This window comes from Euleptes europaea, chromosome 1 (genome assembly GCF_029931775.1).
Source record: "Euleptes europaea isolate rEulEur1 chromosome 1, rEulEur1.hap1, whole genome shotgun sequence".
Lineage (NCBI taxonomy): Eukaryota > Metazoa > Chordata > Lepidosauria > Squamata > Sphaerodactylidae > Euleptes > Euleptes europaea.
This window is the reverse complement of record NC_079312.1, coordinates 66,253,097-66,273,383: the sequence shown is the minus strand read 5'-3', so window position 1 is coordinate 66,273,383 and position 20,287 is coordinate 66,253,097. Positions and strand designations below refer to the sequence as shown.

The 20,287-nt window shown below is 43.1% G+C and overlaps 1 protein-coding gene across 2 annotated transcripts in view; it reads right to left on the bottom strand.

The window, feature by feature from the left end:
- Nucleotides 1–533: 533 nt before the first annotated feature.
- The window catches only part of EFCC1 (EF-hand and coiled-coil domain containing 1), a 76,644-nt gene continuing 56,890 nt past the window's right edge, over nt 534–20,287 (bottom strand). The window contains exons 5-8 of one of the 2 annotated variants that reach the window (XM_056861621.1): nt 19,229–19,388; nt 12,653–12,829; nt 6,580–6,649; nt 534–675 (exon numbers count right to left, since the gene is read on the bottom strand). In XM_056861621.1, the coding sequence (XP_056717599.1) occupies nt 542–675; nt 6,580–6,649; nt 12,653–12,829; nt 19,229–19,388 (541 nt within the window). In that variant the 3' untranslated portion in view covers nt 534–541. The remainder of the gene's footprint in view (nt 676–6,579; nt 6,650–12,652; nt 12,830–19,228; nt 19,389–20,287) is intronic. The other variant, XM_056861627.1, reaches the window with a different exon arrangement.

Here is a 20,287-nt window from a genome sequence, read left to right as displayed (position 1 = left end):
TTGGTTGGTTTGTAGTGTGTACAAATGCTGTATCATTTTAATATGCCATTTATACATAGAATGTATTTTGCTGATGTGCAAATGTTGCTAAAATGCATACATTTTATGAGGGAAAATTCAGTGCAGGTAAACATACAATGGTATGAAAATAAAGACTTGCATCCAATGGAATGTTTCCATGGATGAAAGGATTTCTGCCTGTGAAATATGACTTTCTCACAAGCCCCCTTCTGCTGCAGCCCAAAATGCCCCTCAATGCTGCTCCTGGGAGGGCAGGGAACCTCTAGGAGCAGAATTGTTGGGCATTTGGGGCTGCAGCAGGAGAGGGGCAAGATAGTTGTGTTCCATGGGTAAAAATCCTTACATCTGTGGAAACACTCCAGTGGATCCAACCCAAAGAAGTGGTGGTTTGATTCACATAGGGCAGAAGTGAAACAGGAACAGGGATTTGGGGGTTGCAACAGCAGGGATGAAAAATCTGAAATCATCTTGTGTTTTGCATTGCAGCTTAGAAGCCCTATATTTGGAAACAATCACTTGCTCAACAGGAGATAACCAGTGGGTTAACCAAAGATTGATGACCAGGAGTTGTTTCAAGAGACTTGCTATGAATGAGTTCGCAGGCAGTCAGTTCATGGTAGAGTGTGTCTAGGACTTCAAAAATATGTGGCTTTCCTTTAAAATGAAGATAAAATGCAGATGGTTAAGTTAGCATGTCAACAGCATGCAGTTCCAACAATAAAACATCCCCTGTCTGAAATGCAGCTGTAAATGGCAAAATAATAATAATGCAGACTTTCTGAAAGTGAAGATCTAAGAATGCTTTCTAGTTTAGATGAAAGCGATGCAGAGAGGAACAGCTGTCAGCCATTCTGCTGTTTCTTGTGCGTCACACACTTTGGTCATTAAATACTCACCCTTGAGTAAACAACGGTCACATTTTGGAGTCTGTATGTTGGCAGTGCATCGTGCAGCTAAACTTCTTGAAACTATAGTCACAGATAGACGTAAAAACCACTTCCTGCTTCAAATCTATGTTAGGCTCCCATTACAGTCATGGAAGCCTCCCCCCCTCCTGCTGCAGCCCAAAATTTAATCCAGTGCAGCTATTGTCTCTCTGCTGTCAAAACAGTAATACTTGATTATGAAATCTTTGGAGTTATTTACACAGCATCAAATCCAAAAATACAAAGCAGAAAAACACACACATGCAAAGGAGGCAGGCTTGAACAGAAAGATGGTGGGTTTGAAATACTTTACATTTTTGGGCTCAAATATTTATTGTCAAAACCTGGAAAAGTAATGGAAGTTCATAAATAGACCTTCTACCACATTTGTTCCACAAGGATGCTTCCTTTCGGAATAAGGTTACCATATCCATTTCCCATTCCAAAGATATTCTCATTTTTTTGTAAAATGTAGCTGAATACCTTCTCTTAACTTGAAACCATATATTCAATTAAAACTATTACAATGTTCCCTGAATAAAGTTTGAAATGGGGGGAGGCACTGTGATGACCTTACCACGATTGCATTACTTTTTCATATTAACTCTGTTAAGTTTTTGATTTATTTCATTAGTAACCCACAGAAGCAGAATTAGGTCACAATTATCTCACCAGCAAATGGAAGCAGGGAAAAACTAGGTATTCTGGATAAATCAAAACATTAGGAAGTTGCTTAAGCTGAAAGTAATCATAGAGAATGTTCCTTGCCCTGTCACACTTTGAATAGCTTGAAAGAGACAAAGAAAATGGGCAGAAGCCCTTTTCATTGCAGGTCTAGCCTCCAGGGAGAGGCCTTTTGTACCCGATGCACATATTTATGTGCAACTTCCTTAAGTGAAAGATTGTCTTTCTCCGTATGAACCCTGTGTCAATGATGTTCCCCCATCAGCTTCTTCTTGTTGTGCTGCCCTCAGGAGTGAGGTCAGCCTGGGCCTGGGTTTTGGCTCTAACCGTCTGGAACAGCCTGCCTGAGGGGGTCAGCAGGGCATCATCTCTACCAGCTTTTAGAAAGAGATGAAAAACAGTCCTGTTCAGGAAAGCATTTCAGTGATGTTTCAGAGCATTCTGATGAGCTGGGTGTTTTTTTGTTTGTTTGTTTTTTGTATTCTGCCTTCCTCCACAGAGTGTGCTTTTTAAAATATGTGTGGCATTAACTGGTGGTGAATCTGTTCAGTGACTAAATTTAATGCAAATGAGTTTTTAATTATTATTGGTGACTCTAGGCAGGGTTTTTCTTTTGTTTTCCTTTCCTTTTTTTTTTGTAAGCCAATTGGAACACTCACAGAGACAGGCGAGATGTAAATATTTCGAATGAATTGTGACATATCATATTCCGTAGCCTTGAGAAGCTGCCCCTGGGCTGATCAGAAGTTACTCAGGCCAACTTGGACAGGAATTGGCCTGAACAGGAAAAAACTAAGTAGGGATGCCAGCTTCCAGGTGGGACCTGGGGATCCCCTGGAATTACAGCTCATCTCTAGACTACAGAAATCAGTTCCCCTGGAGAAAATGGATGCTTTGGAGGGGGGACCCCACTGAGGTCCCTGTTGTCCCCAGGTTCCATCCTCAAATTTCCAGGAGTTCCCCAACCTGAATCTGGCAACCCTCCTACCCCCACCCCCGGTGGCCAGGGGGGACCTGGCAACCCTAGGACTACAATTTGCAATGTATGGGGCGGCTATACAAAGAAGGCACCAGAAGATCCTGGGGTCGGTCAGAAGCGCTGAAAGGAGTTTCTTGCTGCTGCCAGAACAGGATCTCATGTTCTTGTCCCTGCTCGCAAAATGGACTGCTCAAAGGCAGCAAGAGCACAGGAAAAAAGGGCAAGGACAGATCTGAAGGTAGTCATTTTTCCTCCCCTTCCCCTGCAGTTGGGCACAGAGATTTGATTAATTAGCTTCTGTTCTCCAATCTCAAGAGGCAGGGTAAAAAGGGCACAAATGGCCAATAAGCACATGTTCTGAGCTGGAGGTAGCTTGCATGCTTGGCAGGCTGTGCTCTCTAGACCAGGGGTGGGGAACCTCCGGCCCACGGGCCGGAAATGGCCTGCGACGTCACTGGTGGCGGCCTGCGGACTCTCCTGCGGAAGCTGCCGCCATTGCCATCACAGGGCCGCGCACATGCGTGCGGATGGGAAGCTGGGAAGTCCGCCTGATCGCTCCCAGCCGCCTGCGTGCCTGGGTGTGTGTTCCCGGCTTCCCCCCCCATCACTCCCCGCCCGCCCGGCTGGGAGCGTGCGTGTGTTTATGTGTGTGTGTGGGAGGAGCTGAAAAAGCTTCTCCCCGATTGCTCCTGGCCAGGCATGGCCGGGAGTGTGCGTGCGTGTCTGTGTGTGTCTGTGTGTGGGAGGAGCTGGAAAAGCTCCCCCCTCCATCCCTCTCAACCGGGAGCATGCGTGTCTGTGTGTGTGGGAGGAGCTGGAAAAGCTCCCCCCCCCCGCACATTGCTCCCGGCTGCTTGAGCTGGGGGGCGCATGCTGCGTGTGTTTGGGAAGGGGAAGCTGGGAAGGCTTCACCCGTGTGTGTGTGTGGGGGGGAGCCTCTTCCTCTTTTTCTTTCACTTTCTCTCCCTTTCTCCCTCTTTTTCTGTCTCTTTCTCTGTCTCCTTCCATCCTTTCTTTCTTGCTCTTTCTTGCTTTCTTTCTTGCTTTCTTTCCCTCCTTTCTTTCTCTCCCTTCCTCCATTTCTTTCTCCCTTTCTCTCTCTCTCTCTGTCTTTCCCTCCTTCCTTTTTTCCCTCCCTCACCTTCCTTCCTTCTTTCTCTGCGTAGCCTCTCCTAGGGTTGCCAACCTCCAGGTGGTGGCTGGAGACCTGGCAACCCTAGTTCCTTCCTAGTCTTCCTTTCCTTTCTTCCTTCCCTCCCTCCTCTGCATAGCCTCTCCTAGGGTTGCCAACCTCCAGGTGGTGGCTGGAGACCTGGCAATCCTAACTTCTTTTTTTTCCCCCGCCGCCGGGAGAGCTATGCCTGGTATGGCCCCCGAATGATGTTAAAAATATGCAAATAGTCCTTGGCAGGAAAAAGGTTCCCCACCCCTGCTCTAGACCATCTAGTGCCCTAAGCCATGCCAGGAATATTGGGGAGGAGGAATACCACCTCCCCTAGGTTTTATTACAACCATTATTGTTTTTTATACAATATTTTGTGTTGTATAAAATACTTTAGACCAGCGGTTCCCAAACTTTTTGAGTCATGAAGCACTTTTCAGGAAAGAAATTCATCACTCAACACTAATTTTCACCTAGAACCGATATACTAAACTGAATGACAGTAGTATTTTTCTTTCCAATCTCTTCATGGTGCACTAGGAGATGTTTCGCAGAGCACCAAGTGCTCTGTGGAGCACAGTTTGGGAAGCACTGCTTTAGACCCTTAGGGCACTTTCGCACAGCCCGGATAATGCACTTTCAATCCACTGTTGGTGCACCTTAACGATCATTTGCAAGTGGATTTTGACAGTTCACACAGTAAAATCCACCTTCAAAGTGCATTGAAAGTGGATTGAAAGTGCATTATTTGGGCTGTGTGAAAGTGCCCTATTCAGAGGTAGTTCAAGGGAATAAGTTGGTTGTGCTCATTCCTGTCTGGTAGTAACCTTCCTCATACTAAAGTAGGAGTAATGTCCCTAAATTATATACATTTAGAGCTTTCAGACCAAACCTTCAAGTGAACTCTTATATTTTATTATCTCCTCATCAACTCCTCTTTGGACTGCCTTCATAAGTAAACTGGCCAGGGATACAATGTCTGTTCTCCTAAAGGAGACACTTATAAAACCCTTGCAGAGAGGAACAAACTAGCCAAAACAAAATCTTCAACAGTGCTTGAGAAAATAGCACCAGGTTGCTACGCTATTGCCAAGGGAAGGGGAGAACTCTGCCAATGTAGCTTTCATAAAAACATTAAATAATATTAAAATAAAACAGGTGTGATGCACTTTCTTTACAGTATCTCACTATCTTTGATCTCTGTATCATCTCTGTTCATCTTTACACTGAAGGGAGCAAAAGAACCATTAGACTGTGAAGTAATTGGAGATAAGCTGGGCTTGGATTTGTTCTGCTCTCTCTTTTCCATGTACAACCTTGCTGGAAAAGGATAGGATGAATGCACATTTGTCCAAATGTTATAGTGGAACCTGGTTATTAGAACTGCTTTCCAAATCCAACTGGAAAACATTGAATTTGATAGGATACTTTCAGATAAATGTCAGAGGGTAGCCCATGTTGGTCTGCAGTAGAACAGTCCAGTAATCCAGTAGTATCTTAGAGGCCAACAATTTTTTTCTGGATATAAGCTTTCAAGGGTCGAGTATCTGCCAAAGCTTCCCCCATAATCCATAGAATTATTTGTTGATAGTCCTTGTATTTACCTTTCAGAGGTGTGGCTTTGAATTATAAAAGCATCTTTCCCATATCCTGACACCTCACAAGAAAAGCATAAATAATGTCCTCCTTACCAGCACATTACCTCTCCTGCACACACACAATTCTACCAGTTGGCCACTCCTTGCTGGGTAGGAGAAAGAAAGCACAAGGTGCAAGGTAGAACGTTTTATTAGACCTTTTAGATCCCAACATCCAAGGTGGGAGCCAGGACGTTTTTGCTTGAGATCCCCTGACGAAGCTTATAGCAAAACATGTTGGGATCTAAAAGGTCTAATAAACTGCTCTACTGTTCACTTTGTTCTTTTTTTGCTCCTACGCATCAGTGCGGCCTTATTTTCTTCCTCACTTTCTATTGGGATCCCTAACTCCCCAGTTTTCTTGTCCATTAGTCAGGATCAGGGACTTTTCTTCTGTGGTCCCCTTTTAGTCATCTCACTGTCACCAGCACCACTACACGTTAGGGTTTTATTGATTACCGCTGAAAAACACTGGTTTTAACATAATGTGTGGGATGAAACTTTCAGTTAAGTTTATAAGATATTGAAATTGATATATATATATTTGTATGTTTTTATTCAGTTTTTACTTTTTTATATATATATTTATTGTATTGTTTGATTGTTGTGAGCTGCCCTGAGCCTGGCCTTGGCCAGGAAATGGAAGGATATAAATCTAATCTAATCTAATCTAATCTAATAAAATGAATGAACTACTACCCTCTCATCTATGCCTGGGCTGATTTAAATTCTTATCTGGAGCTGCTAGGATGAATTTACTGTTACTAGGGTTGCCAGGTCTCCCAGGTGTAGGGTTGCCAGATTCAGGTTGGGAAACTCCTGGAGATTTGGGGATGGAGCCTAAGAAGGACAGGGACCTCAGCGGGGTACAGTGCCATAGAGTCCACTCTCCAAAGCATCCATTGTATCCAAGGGAACTGATCGCTGTACTCTGGAGATGAGCTGTAATTCCAGGGGATCCCCAGGTCCCACCTGGAGGCTGGCATCCCTACCTGTTACTTGGACATATCTGTCTATCCCAAGAGCATTAGGCCCTGTCATTGCCTTATTTTCTGCTACTTCTGAACAGCAGAAGTATGTACCAAAATAACAATGGAAACAGCATTCATTTGCTGCAGCAGCCAAATCATATCAGATAAGGCCCACCCTGCATTGGATTCACTTTCTTACCATGTTGTGGGTCGCAGCAGGTTTCCAAAGTGCTGAGTACAATCTTCCCCAGGGCTCGCTTGGATATGTTCTTTAAAACACAAAACAATAATACAGAACATTTAGGTTCAACAAAGGTTTGTATGTACACATCTCAACAGACACGTTAGCAACACTTCTAAATTAAATATCATACACAATGTTATTGAAGGAGAGCCCTTCGTTATGCAAGTTTGGATGAAACAAACTGCATCAAATATTATTTTGGCATCCTTTCCACTTTAGCATGTTTTGACTAGCACCACAGGGAACTGATTAATATGAAACAGCAGTTTCAGAAGCTAGTTCTTATGCAAATAGATATGAGGTGTAGGAATACACACTGCTGAATGCAAGCAGGAAGGGAGAAAACTGGAAGCATCTAAGCCAGGTGAATAAGTCCTGTGCGTTTGCCCTTCCCTTTTTTCAGATAACAAATCCTGGGCTTGTCCAAAGGCACAAGTTTTGGCCCTTGGCTCTTAGCCCATGGCTTGCCGCTTGTGGGCCTTGTGAGTTGTGGTGCAAGAACCAACCAGGACATCCATGTGGCTCACTTGCTTTAAGCTTGATGGCAGTCTGTTGGGTCATGTGTGTGTGTATGTAAAGTGCTGTCAAGTTGAAGCCAACATATGGCAAGCCAGTAGGGTTTTCAAGGCAAGAGACTAAAAGAGGTGGTTTGCCATTGCCTTCCTCTGCATTGTGACCCTGGTATTCCTTAGTGTTTTTCCATCCCTGCTTAGCTTCTGAGATCTGATGAGATCAGGCTAGCCGGGGCCATTCAGGTCAGGGCATTGGGTCATATACTTTTGTTTAATTCTATTGTTCATGTGTCTTTTACTTTGTAAGCTGCTTTGAGTGTGGAGAAAAGTGGGATAAAAATATTCAGATATATAAATAAGCAGGGGTGGTCATGCTGAAGGCATTCAAAGGGGTATAAATGCATAACAGTAACTGATGAGTAGTAGAAGAGGGACAGGTGGGTAGTATGTATGCCAGAGGGAGGAAGTGGACTGCTCTGAAGCCCACTGAGATAATTTTGCTCAGCACTTTGCACATAAAATCTCTTGTAACCACTCCAATTTGGACTCTCCAGCTGCAGTCATTTATGGGCAGGAAACATCTTGCCATTGTGGTGCATGCCCTGGTAACATATAGATTAGATTACTGCAATGCACTCTACATGGGACTGCCCTTGAAGACTGCTCAGAAGCTACAGTTGGTACAGAATGCTGTGGCCAGAATGCTGACTGGAATGAGTCACAAGCACCATTATCACTCCAGTCTTGTTCCAATTTGTTTCAGGCCCAATTCAAGGGAGCAGTATTGACCTTTAAAGCTCTAAATGGCTTTTTGCAAGCATACCTCAAAGACTGCCTTCTCCCATATGAACATACCCATCCATTCCAGTAATCTGTAGAGGCCTTGCTTCGGGTGCCCCTGCCATCTGAGGTTAGATGGGTGGCAACCTGAGAAAGGGCCTTATCGGTCATGGTCCCGAAACTTGGAACTCCCTTGACACAGAGATTTGTCTGTCTCCCTCTGACATTATCTTCCATCAGCAGGTGAAAACATTTTTGTTTCATTTGGCGTACCCCCAGTAAACTCTTCATATCTTCCTCCCTGGTTGTGTTGTGTTTGTACGTCTACATATTTTTATTGCATTGTTAAATATTTTACATATACATTTTACATGCTGTTTTAATGTTTGAAATGTTTTAATGCCTTTGTGTTTGCTGCTTTGGGGGCCCTATTTGGGTAAAAAGGCAGCACAGAAATGTTTTACGCAAATGAATAAATAAAAGTAAATACTCAAATGCAGCGAGGAAGGGACTGAGCATTCAGGACAAGAAATTATACTGGCTGCAGCTGAACCATCCAAGGCAGCTTTGTTTTCCAAGTCCATGGGATCTTTAGACTTTCATATGCTCAAGCACTTCTATGTATCACTGAAAGCTCAAAATGTAGTTGGTCTCTCTGAAGGTTAAGGTAGTGTCACTTAGTTCCCTATTAGAGGAGGATATCCACCAAGAATCTTGCAAACGTGTTGCTGTATGGAGTCTTAGTATTCCTCCCAGGGTGCTGTCGGTCATCCTATTCATTAACAGCTTTTTATCGCTGCTCTGAGCTATGATACATGACCGCACACAAGACTCAAAGCACTGTTCTCACAACAGCGTGACACTCGGCTTGATGGATCATCTGCTAAACTGGAATGATTTTCGAAAACACTGCTGGTCAGCGAGGGACGTGTCAGACTCCTGACGCGGGACGCAGCTATGCCTTCCGTCAATCATAATGAGCCATGCCACTTTTGTTGTGTATCCTTCATGTTAGTGTTATTGATCCAAACAGGAAGGGCTGTCACATCAAAGACATGACAGCCTGGCGAAGTGAGCTAACACAGTAGGAGAATGCTACGTTTATTCCCAACAAATATCCACAGAATTCAGGCTTATTTTAAGCATGCTACCACAATGATCAGATCTAGTCATATTCATAAGAAGTAACAGTGAATTCCTGGCTTCACTGCAGGTAAATTTGATCTATGTCACCCGGTAACACAGTCTGCCTAGTAAACGTTGTGATGTGACATCACCCCATGGGTTAGTAATGATCCGGTGCTTGCACAGGGGACTTTCTTTACCTTTATGCAGTATTTGATTACATTTGCATCACCTCTTTCTTGGTAAACATTACCATAGATCCCTCCCCAAACACAGTGAAAATAACTTTTTAAGAGTTAACCATCTGTAACACCTTGGTTTTTAAAGCTTTCCTATGTTATTTCATAATATTTTTTTTATAATCTAGGAATGGGTGAAATTAAAAATAATAAAAATAATCATCATCATTGCTGGCTCAGTGGCTTGGGAAGGACGGCATTCTTGATTTTATATAACCAGTGACTGTGTCCAAGTTCCCTTTTTGCAAGATCTGGTTTTGTTCTGTTTGAAACTGGATTTTTCAGGCTATTTCTAGTGCTTTGTTGTTATTTATTTAGTGTGTCAGTTTTTCCTCCACTTCTTTTTCCTTGGCAGGAATTTACTCATAATTTACTCATTATAGTATAATTTACTCATTATAGTGCACACAGATTCATGAGTTTGTATATGTGTGTGCCAATTTAAATGTACATTTATTAGTATTTTATGGATATTACTAATTGTGGTGCACACATTGCAAGCAAACTGTTGACTCTGTGCAACCTATGTATTTCCTGTAGCCTCCTCTTAACCCTGCCTATCTTTCCAAGTGCCCAATATAACATAATCTGCCTCTGTGCCCTCTCTGAAACTCTGCCTTGCCCTTTTAGAGATTCCAAGTTCAAGCTTTGGTTTGCCTACTTTTTCTGCTGCCACACGCCTCCTACTGCCCACCTTATAATTCTGCCTGCCTTCTTGATCTGCTAGATGCAAGACCCCCAACAGATAGTCTGCTTGCTTTCCGAGGCATCCAAATGCCAATTTTTGGAACCCACAGCATAATGCTCCTGCCTTCTGGGATTGCCAAGCTTTCCTATGGTTCCCCTGTGCATACATGTCACTTTACTATTACAACGTAAGTCATAAGCTTCTGCAAAGCGGCATCTGCAGGGTCTCTGCAAGGAAAACAGTGAAGGTCATGAAACCAGCATTTGCCAAGACAAACCTGAACCCATGATCTGAATCTCAGTTTTACAAATTAACCATGTTTATATCTGAATCAAACCATTGCCTCTTTGCCTGGCTGGCTGTTTGATCTTCCATAACAAGGGAATCTGATGCTGAATCAGAGCTGTCCAGAGCCCTAAACTATAAGAAGATGAACCTTCCTCAGACAAGCCTAGGCTTCAGTAAACTACCATCACTGGGTTTTGCAAACACTGACTGCAATTTTCAGATTTGTATTTGAGGAGCTAGGAAGGTAAGAAAACTCTCAGAGGGCGTTAGTATGCTAAATATACAGCGAGGGAGGCAGTACTCCTCCATCTTCGATGACATTTACTGTGTTGTAAAGACCGAGCATTGCACACAGTGTTTGGTAGCAATGTACCAAGAATTCTGCTCTAAGGAAATATGAATTCAAGGATAATTCTATGTTATGAAAGTTTAACATAACTTGTTCTGGATCTAAGATCCAGAGGGCCAGGGATCACAGACAGCCTGGAGGCAAAATAGGGGTTGGCAGCAGGAGGGGCAGTTTCAGCACCCCTTTCCCTCCACCAGTGGAACTGCCATTTCACTGGCATAAGGGCTGTTACTCTAGTGAAAAATCAACTTTGGCTCTAACTCACAGCAACTAAACAAAAAGGGGAAAGGAAATGAAGCTGTGCTGAAACCCCACCTCTTACCAGTGGAAGACCTTTTCAGCCCCCCCTTTGGCTTCAATCTGACACTGGATGACGACTTTTTAGAGAATTGTGGAAACATTGTTGATATCAGTACTGGTAATGGAAAGTCATTCCCACTATCCTTCAGACTTGTTCCCGGACCCTGGCTTGTAACAAATGTCTAATTTGGCCCTGCTTGTTTAGCACATGTGCTAAATGCATACTAGGGATGTGCATTTGGATATACCCAAGCCGAAATTATACCCAAAATTAGCTGCTTCAGGTCGGAAGCACTGGAAATGGCACAAAACACTCAAAATTCTGGGAGTAACAACAATTTATCACCTGGAATTTTGGGAGTGTTGTGGTGGTGGTGGGGAGGCACAGGAAAGATGCTAACAGCTGATGGTCAGGTAGACCTGGCCTCCAGCCATGGCCCTTTAAATTTTAAAAGGGAAAGGCCCAAGACTTAGAAGAAGAGTTGGTTCTTATATGCCGACTTTCTTTGCCACTTAAGGAAGACTCAAACCGGCTTAAAATCACCTTCCCTTCCCCTCCCCACAACAGATACCCTATGAGGTAGGTGGGGCTTAGAGAGTTCTAAGAGAGCTGTGACTAGCCCAGCGTCACCCAGCTGGCTTCATGTGGAGGAGTGGGGAAACCAACCTGGTTGACCAGATTAGAGTCCACTCCTCCAAACCACTCCTCTTAACCACTCCACCACATTGACTTATCCTGATGGCATTGTCCCACTGGAGGCTTCTCCCCACCACAGAGCCCACCCCTCAGCTGGAAAACAGCGGGCAGGCTGGCGGACTCCTGTGAGGTTTGGCTGTCACTGTGGCCATTTCCTTACCCACTACTGAGCAGAATTCTGGCAGTGGGGAGAAGCCTCCAGTGGGGACAATGCCAGCATGGTAAGTCCAGGGCTGGCTTCCTCTCTTTCCCTCCCTCCCTGCTCCTGCTACCTGGGGTGTGGTGTGTGGAAATGACAAAAATAATGGTCCTGAATTTTGAGGATCCCCCCCCCCAAATTCTGAACTGGTGACAACACTTCCATAAAAAATCAGGGTAACAAAAACAGCGCCCTGACCAAAATCCAGATCTGAAATTATTATGAAGATTTTTGTACTGCACACCCCTAATGCATACTGATGCGACTAGGGGAACAGATTGATAGTTGCATTTTACTAATCTGAGGACACAGCTACAAATAATGAACAGTTTCATTATCGTTTATGCTTTTTAAAAATGTTACACCACGCAACCACCAGCACTGCAATCTGAAAGGGGAGACAAGCATTTTTCCACAGAGCATTGCTAACTCATTCTGTTTTTGAATCCACTGGAGAAAATACACAGGTACAGTTTTTTCCCAAGAGGGGTAAGGGTAGCCTGGAAGAGACACTTTTTAGCAGAAAATGGAGCAAGGAAGGAAGGAGAAATGCCCCAGTAACCACAATGTATAAAATAAAATATCAGTGAAAGGGACCACAGAAGTATGTGTAATGTGTAGCTCTGCCCTGGAACAACCTTAGTCCTAAGCCCTAAACCTTGTTTTGGAGAGCAGCATATATCTTTCTGGTGGGTGTTTTGCTTCTCCTTCCCTAATCCAGTCATTGCAGCTGAGCTTTCCTCTGGCAAGCCCAGCTTGACACTGGGTGTTGCAACAGGAGACCTTCTGAAAAGATACAAAGATGGTCCATCCTAATGGGAAGGCAGCATCAAAACCAGCTGTTTCCTCACATTCTCTTCTTTCCATACCAGATCTCGGAGCTGTTGAAGAAGCTGTAATACATCCAAGAGTTTTTCTTCCACCAATGACAGCCTTACTCTCTCTGTCTCCAACATCTGCAACTCCATCTTCAGCAATTCAGTCTCCTCCATCTTCTGCTGCAGTTCCCCTAGCAATGGGCCTTTCATCTGGACAAGGACAGATGATATGAAAAGGACTGCAGCACATACAACCCTTCTCCTTCAGAGTTATTTGCCCCCAGAAGCCTACTTTTAAAACCAAGTTAAATTTTGCTAAATGGAAAGTATCAGTGAAGAATATAGATTGCAAAGTTACACAAATATTTGTTCATCTGTTTAATTGATGTTTCATGGACTATTTGATGTTTGATTAATCTTCTACAGATTTCAGATGTTGCCTTTCTGAATATATTTTATCCATTCACTTACATAATTTTGGAGGCTGGGCTGCCCTCAGCTACCACTAATTTGGCTCCATAACTTCTGTAGTACCTATATCCATAATGTACCTATTGTGCCAATAATAAAGTCAAGCTCTCAATCAGTGCTTATCAATCTCCTTCCACCATTCATATCTGGCAACATAGTTACTAAATATACACTTAGCTGCAGGACTGTGAAGTAGCTTTGATTACTTCAAGTGGATCATTAAGCAGAGGAGAAATATTAGCATATACATTAACTTCAGTAGGACTGCCTACATGACTCAATTAAGCATGTGCTTACGAGCTGGTCACCTCCTTAAGTTTCGTGTTTTAGTCAAGTACTTTGTTGATTTGCAAGACTCATCTTTTAGGGCTGCTCTTGAGTGTGCTCTTGTAATCAGGATGCTGATTCATGAGTGTCTAATGACTGCAGCATTAAGCAATACTACCTACTGTTGAAGGCTGAGTTCAAACATGGAAAAAATCACTGTAGGATTAATACAGTATGCATGGGGAGTACTGGGTAAATGGATCCCAGGATGCTGAAACCTAGGTCAACTTGGCCCAAACTGCCATGTATGTGAAAGCACCCTGAACCCATTCGTTGGTATTAGACGACTCTTGTGCTAACTGGATGTTCAGATTATTTTAGTTGTCATGGATTACAGCAAGAGGAAGGGTGCTGTGGGTCAGGATTTTGTGATGCTTTGACCAAGGTATTTGAACCTGCCTTGGGAGGAAATTGCTCAGTTTAAGTATCTGGTTTCTCCTGAATACTTGCTTTTGTTTTAATGCCAGACCGCTCTTATTCATTACAAGGGGGAAAGAAAGAATCTGTGCAGCATTTTAAATGCCACTATTTGCAAATACTTATTGCAAACAGGCATCCAATATATTTACTTCTATTACACTTTGGGACAAGTCTCACATTTCCCAGATCTTGCTAATTTTTTTGTTACATAGCTTTTGCTAGGGCTGAGCATAGTTTGAAGAACAAGAATGCAGTTTTTTTTAGAAATAGATTTTATTTGGTTGGAAAATATTACCCTAATCAATATTTAGTAACTGAGGAGCAACTTCAAAGCTCTGGAGAGCAATGGTAAGTGAATAAAAAGTGAAGTAATCTATGACCCAGCTAGAGTTCCTCTAAGAAGGTCACCTTATTTGCTGACAGAGCAGTAATATATTTTAACTGGCACTAGGACAGCATCAGCTGAAAACTAAGTCAGTTCTGCCAGTCCAGTGTGAGCTCTGCTTCCTTAACCTTCAGGTCATTTTGTAATATGGGCAGATAACATAGCCCCTTTTATCTGCCAAACAGTGACTTAAAAATTCCCATTTCCGCACCCAGTTTCATAGCAATGAAACAAACAAAGAGCTTCCTGTTACTGACACCAGCACTGTGGTTGTCATCAAATCAGCAGCCAGGTTTAGAAATTGTTCATGCTTTCAGATAGACGAACAAACATACCTAGGAGATTATTGCAGATTTGGCAAAAAGTGAGACACATGAACTTTTTGGTTTCCCAGTGCTTATAAAAGTTATTTTTATACTTTACTGTAGTCTATTAAGTGGGGTGTAGTGGTTAAGAGTGCCAGACTCTAATCTGATGAACTGTCCCACTCCTCCACATGAAGCCTGCTGGGTGACCTTGGGCCAGTCACAGTTCTCTCAGAACTCTCTCAGCCCCACCTACCTCACAAGGTGTCTGTTGTGGGGAGAGGAAGAGAAGGTGATTGTAAGCTGCTTTAAGACTTCTTAAATATAGAGAAAAGTGGGGTATAAAAACCAACTCTTCTCCTTCTAAGTGTGCAATAGCATTATATCTAAAAAAATGTACTATAATCATATTGGAAAAGTTTGAAATATTGCAAGCATTACCAAACAGTAAGCACATGCTGTTGGGAAAATGGCACCGATAGACTTGCTTGAAAACACAGTATCTGCAAAGTGCAATAAAGCGGTGTACAATAAAACAAAACCTTGTGTGTGCCCTCCACTCTTGCTGTTCTGTTCATTGCCAACACCCTGTAGACCATGTGTGACTAAACCCAAGTCCAGATCCATATGCAATCTTGCATTCCCCCTTCCCCCAACACACACATTTAAACCATCATCAGGACAACGGGCATACAAACCTCTTTGTATCACTCAGACTACAATCTTATGCAAACTTTCACTCATAAATTTGCTACAATGTTCTATGCTCTCTGCCAATTTCTTCTTCTTTGGAAGGCAAAAATAAAATACACTGCAAACTCTCGAGCAAGTATCCACCAGACTTCAGTGTATTAAAGAAGTTAAGTGCTAACTACATTCTGTGCCAACAGAGCCATTGAAGAAATTCCACAACCCCCACCTCCAGGTATCTTAACCACCTGGAGTATTATACGTACACATCACTCATTTACTTCCTGATCAGCAATACTGAATGCCTCTGTACTCCATAAGTCACCCTGCAAGTGATACCTGTAATTTATATATCAATATGGACGAATGCAGCTCTAACGTTCCTCACCCCTTAACTATAGATATGAAGGTGCTGGTTGTGCAAGGCCAGCTGGCAATGAATCAGCTACCTCAGTGATGGATGTATCAAAAAGCTTAAATCCACCATTTGATCATTACAAAAGGGGTATCCATATGGATTTTCAGGGGAGAGGAACCTCCCCTCCCCCCATTGGCCAAGCTTCTTCCTCTCATGCTCTGGTTCTACCTCCTCAACCACCCTCCCTCCCTCTGGTTCTGGTTTCCTTCCCCTCACCCACCTGTACACTGATTTCTACTCGTCCCTGCTCTCTAATCTATCTAATTATTTAAACTCTATGCCCATTTCATCCGGTTCTTGCTTCCCCTTGCCACTGGCACTTGGGCCATTTTCTCCCCCCCCCCAACAGCTGTCTTTGCTCCTGCTTTCCCTCCATCCACTCTCCTCCTTGCTGCTATTGCTGCCACCACCATGTTTTTCAGGGTTGGTAAAGCAATGCTTTATAATGAAGAATGCTTTGTTGTTGTGATGAGGTTGCCTTGACAACCCAAAATGGTGGCCAAGATCTCACAAGGTGTTCTTGTAAAATCTCTGCTGTTAAGCAGCTGTTTTGAATGGGTGATATGTGTTTTGGGGTTTTGAAAAATAACCCCTCTTTTTAACATCATATTTTTGTATTTTCTGCAGACCTGTCTTAGCCCTGTGAGCCCTTCCCCCTTTGTGGATGTTCTGATCTGCATGGGGCCATACTTGGCTACTAGTTATATGATTGTTATTAAAGATTTGGTACTGTCTAGAATTATAATCCAGAAAATATTGTCGAAGGATTTCACAGTCAGAATTCATTGGTTCTTGTAGGTTATCCGGGCTGCGTAACCGTGGTCTTGGTATTTTCTTTCCTGACGTTTCGCCAGCAGCTGTGGCAGGCATCTTCAGAGGAGTAACACTGAAGGACAGAGAGACACTGTCCTTCAGTGTTACTCCTCTGAAGATGCCTGCCACAGCTGCTGGCGAAACGTCAGGAAAGAAAATACCAAGACCACGGTTACACAGCCCGGATAACCTACAAGAACCAATAATCCAGAAAGTTCCTTAGGGTGCACCAAAGGATGGGACATGTCTAATGAGACTGCTGATTCCCCTCTCCCTTCTCACAAATTGCAAAGACCCTTAGCAATCTAGTGCTAGGAGCAGTGGTTAGCAGCAAAAAGTCAGCAGCCCTACTGGGCAGACTGTTGATTCTGCAACGCTTGGTACCTAATAGCAGGAATATCAAAATAATTACAAGACTTCCTCAAAGTTAGTTATGTGGTTTTCCAGACTGCAGCCCAACTGTGTGTTCTAATATGACTCTGTTATCTTTTAAAAATACAGATAGTGGCTCCTTGCAAAACGCAATTCATGCAGTTGAAAACTGAATGGGCAATTTGCAAGTAAACAAACGTTTCTGACTAACTGCCTATATGAAGAAAAGGTGCTTTTCTTGGTGGGTGAAAGTCACCCTACTTTTTGATTAGTTAGTCCAGCAAAAGTCATGTGATAGCATCTATATCATCAGAATTTGTTTGTAGCATTGGACTTGGGAAAATATCAACTTGTTTTTAAAATTTACTTGTGTTTTCTTCAATATATCATTGAGGAGTTGACACCTTCATTAAACTTCCTTTGGAAGATGGCCTTATGAATTTACAGGTGCTGAGTATTGGGACACGCTTTCAAACGAATCAGAGTTAACAGCCTTTTTCATCTCCTGGCCTTTGTACTTTTAGATTGGATCGGCTATTGATCCACATGTGTGGTTATTACTCTTGACCTGCCTATGGCTGAAGAGACTTTTGTTTTGTTCTGCTTTTTTAACTGTCTTTTTAAGCTGTTATTTGACCGTACAAATAAGACACACCGTAGCGCAATTAGATCCAATTTCACCTACAGAAAATGACAGTAATACTATCTTCACTAAAATGGTTTATGTATCATTTATAAAGGGGTAGGCGGCCATTTCTGCCCAAGCCTTGGATGAGTCAGAGATTCAAAGATGCTTGGTACTTAATAATAGGGACAGCAATATCATTATAATATTTCCACACCAGAAACTTGAAATTCAGTATACACACAGTCTGGGACTTGCAAATAATCAGGGCAGACAGGATGCCATAGTAGGTCGTGTACATTTTGCATGCTTGGGAGAAAGGGAAGCAGGAATTTGTAGTGTTGTGAGAAAGGGAAGCAGGAATTTGTAGTGGTAGACAAGAAATTTCAAAGCAGTGGTTTTCAGAAAGTCTCAAAGCAAACATGCCACACATGCATGGGACTTCCTTGTAGATGCGTTTAACAACCATTGGGTGAGGAAAGGGAGATGTGACAGGCTTTTCCTACCAACTTAGCAGACCCAGATAGCCTGTTTGGGGAACCAAGTTTGTTTTCAAACTGTAAACCTTCCCCTCAGTTACCAGATGTTCTTAAGGTAGCAAGTGTAAAGGCTTTGAGTTTGCTGCCATGAGGTAAGTTTTGTGGTAAGCACCTAGAACACGGAGATTACTGAGGCAGGAGTGCTATGTAAATAACAAAGAAGATTTATTTATTTACAGGCTTGTTTCAAAGAACTGATCAGCAGCATAAGTCTTCTGGTAGTCAAAGGAGAAACCTGACCGAGGCACATAAATTTAAGCTAGTTATGCTTCAGAGTGTGGTTTAAATTTTCTTTAACACTTTCAGGTAAAAACAGGCTTTTACTTTCACACACACCAGGATTCCACCCACACCAGTCTGCCCTTTCTCAAGAGTCCATGGCACACGGTCTACTCATCACCAGAGACAGGCCTAACAATCGGGTATTGTATTCTCTCCCAGAGATAGAGTTAAATCATTCTGCCATGCTACCAGGCAGAGCTACCCTTCAAAGTGTCTACTCTTTTGCTGAGGCAGACCCAAAACTACCACTGCACTCTCTCTGAGGCAGATCTGAACTATGACTGTATGCTTCCGGAAGCAGATCTAAACTAAGACTGCTGCTGTGCTTCCCTCCAATAGTCTATCCATCCTCTGAAAGGTGATTGGATGCTGGAGAAGCACACCCATAGGCTCAGCTGAGTGCTGTTTTCCCCTTCAGGGGCAGGGCAGCCTCCCATCCATCACAGGAGGACTTACAGCGTAGGGCAAGGAAAGCAAACTTGCAGAATACAAACTATAGTTCTCTACTTACAAGTACATGTCTGAAATATAAACAATGGCACTTCAGAGGGCTTCGATCCTACCTTGCAGCCAGCGAGATATGGCATATAGCACAAGAGGATGAGTGTTACAGAGGCATGCTGAGAAAGGCATAGTCAGAAACAGAGAGTATTTGAACTATGACAAGATTATTCTAAATCAGACTAAGCCTCTGTCCAGGGGCTGACGGGGCAGTACCACTGGACCAAAGGACTATACAGATAAATCCATCGGCACATCAAGGCTCCTGAGCCCTCCTTTCCAGCTGAAAGTAGCCCTGCGAAGAGACCGTGGAAGTGATTTCTGACAACTTACAGAGCAGCGATAATGAAACCAAACCATGAGCCCAGCAGCAATTATGCACATGGGTCTCTTTGGATCTGACTCTGTGCAATTGACCCACTAGATTTTATTTAAAGGAGGCACAGCGCCAAAGAATTTACCTCTTCCATATTTATTTCCAGTTTTTTCACTTCTTTCTCTTTGGTCTCAAGCTCTTCCATTAGCTTTGAGAGTCTCTTGACTAGTTCCACAACGGTGTTCTCCTCCCTGCTGTTGATACCAAAATAGGACATCAGCTTCTTCACCACAGGGTCATCGCATCTGTGGGAAGGAAGATCCGCATGACTTTGTCACCTTAACCTAGAGACAGATGGCCTTTTCCAAGCCACAGGAAAAGATATCAGGATTAGACCAATAAGATTCGAGTCCAGTAGCACCTTAAAAACCAACAAGATTTCCAGGATGCGAGGTTCTGAGAGTCAAAGCTCCTTTGCCAGCTTATACTTTGGGAATGTTTCTGGGCTTTAAGGTGCTACTGGACTCAAATCTTGCTAGATTAGACCAGGCATCCTTGCACTCAAACTCCATTCCTCTATATAAAAAAAATATGGGACACCTGGTGCAGGAGTGCAGGGAAGAAATGAAAATATGGCTCTATTACTTATGGAAGTCCCCCCCTCCCCTATCTTGGAATCATGAGAATTGGGTCATTTGTTAAAAATGGCTGAATAATATGGCATTTGGCACTAATAATAAACGGTGTGTTTCTAAAATAATTTCCTCATTGATTTTTGTTTCTGATTGCCATCCTAGATGCATGGGCAACAAAATACCGTAAGTGGAGTTTCTACAGCAGTCAGTCATATGTGGCAAGCTGCTTATCAAGTTCAAAATCAGCTTGCCTGTTCCGTTGTACTAGGAACTCCCCACAGAAACTTCAAAGACCACTTGAGTGGCATCCACAATTGTCCCCTGATGAGCTGACACACTGTCTAGAATGTCAACCTTTGGCTCTTGCTCCTGACATTAAATCAGCATAGTACATCTGAGCACTGGAGAAGGCCATGGGGGAAGCATCACTCTCCTTTCTGGATCAGCAAAATAAAACAGGAGCCCAGTGGAACCTGAAAGTTCATCTGTATTGATTCCAAAAGTTTTTGTGAGTTAAAGCTCACTTCATAAAATGCATGGAGGGCTTGAATCATGAAGCAGATGTATTC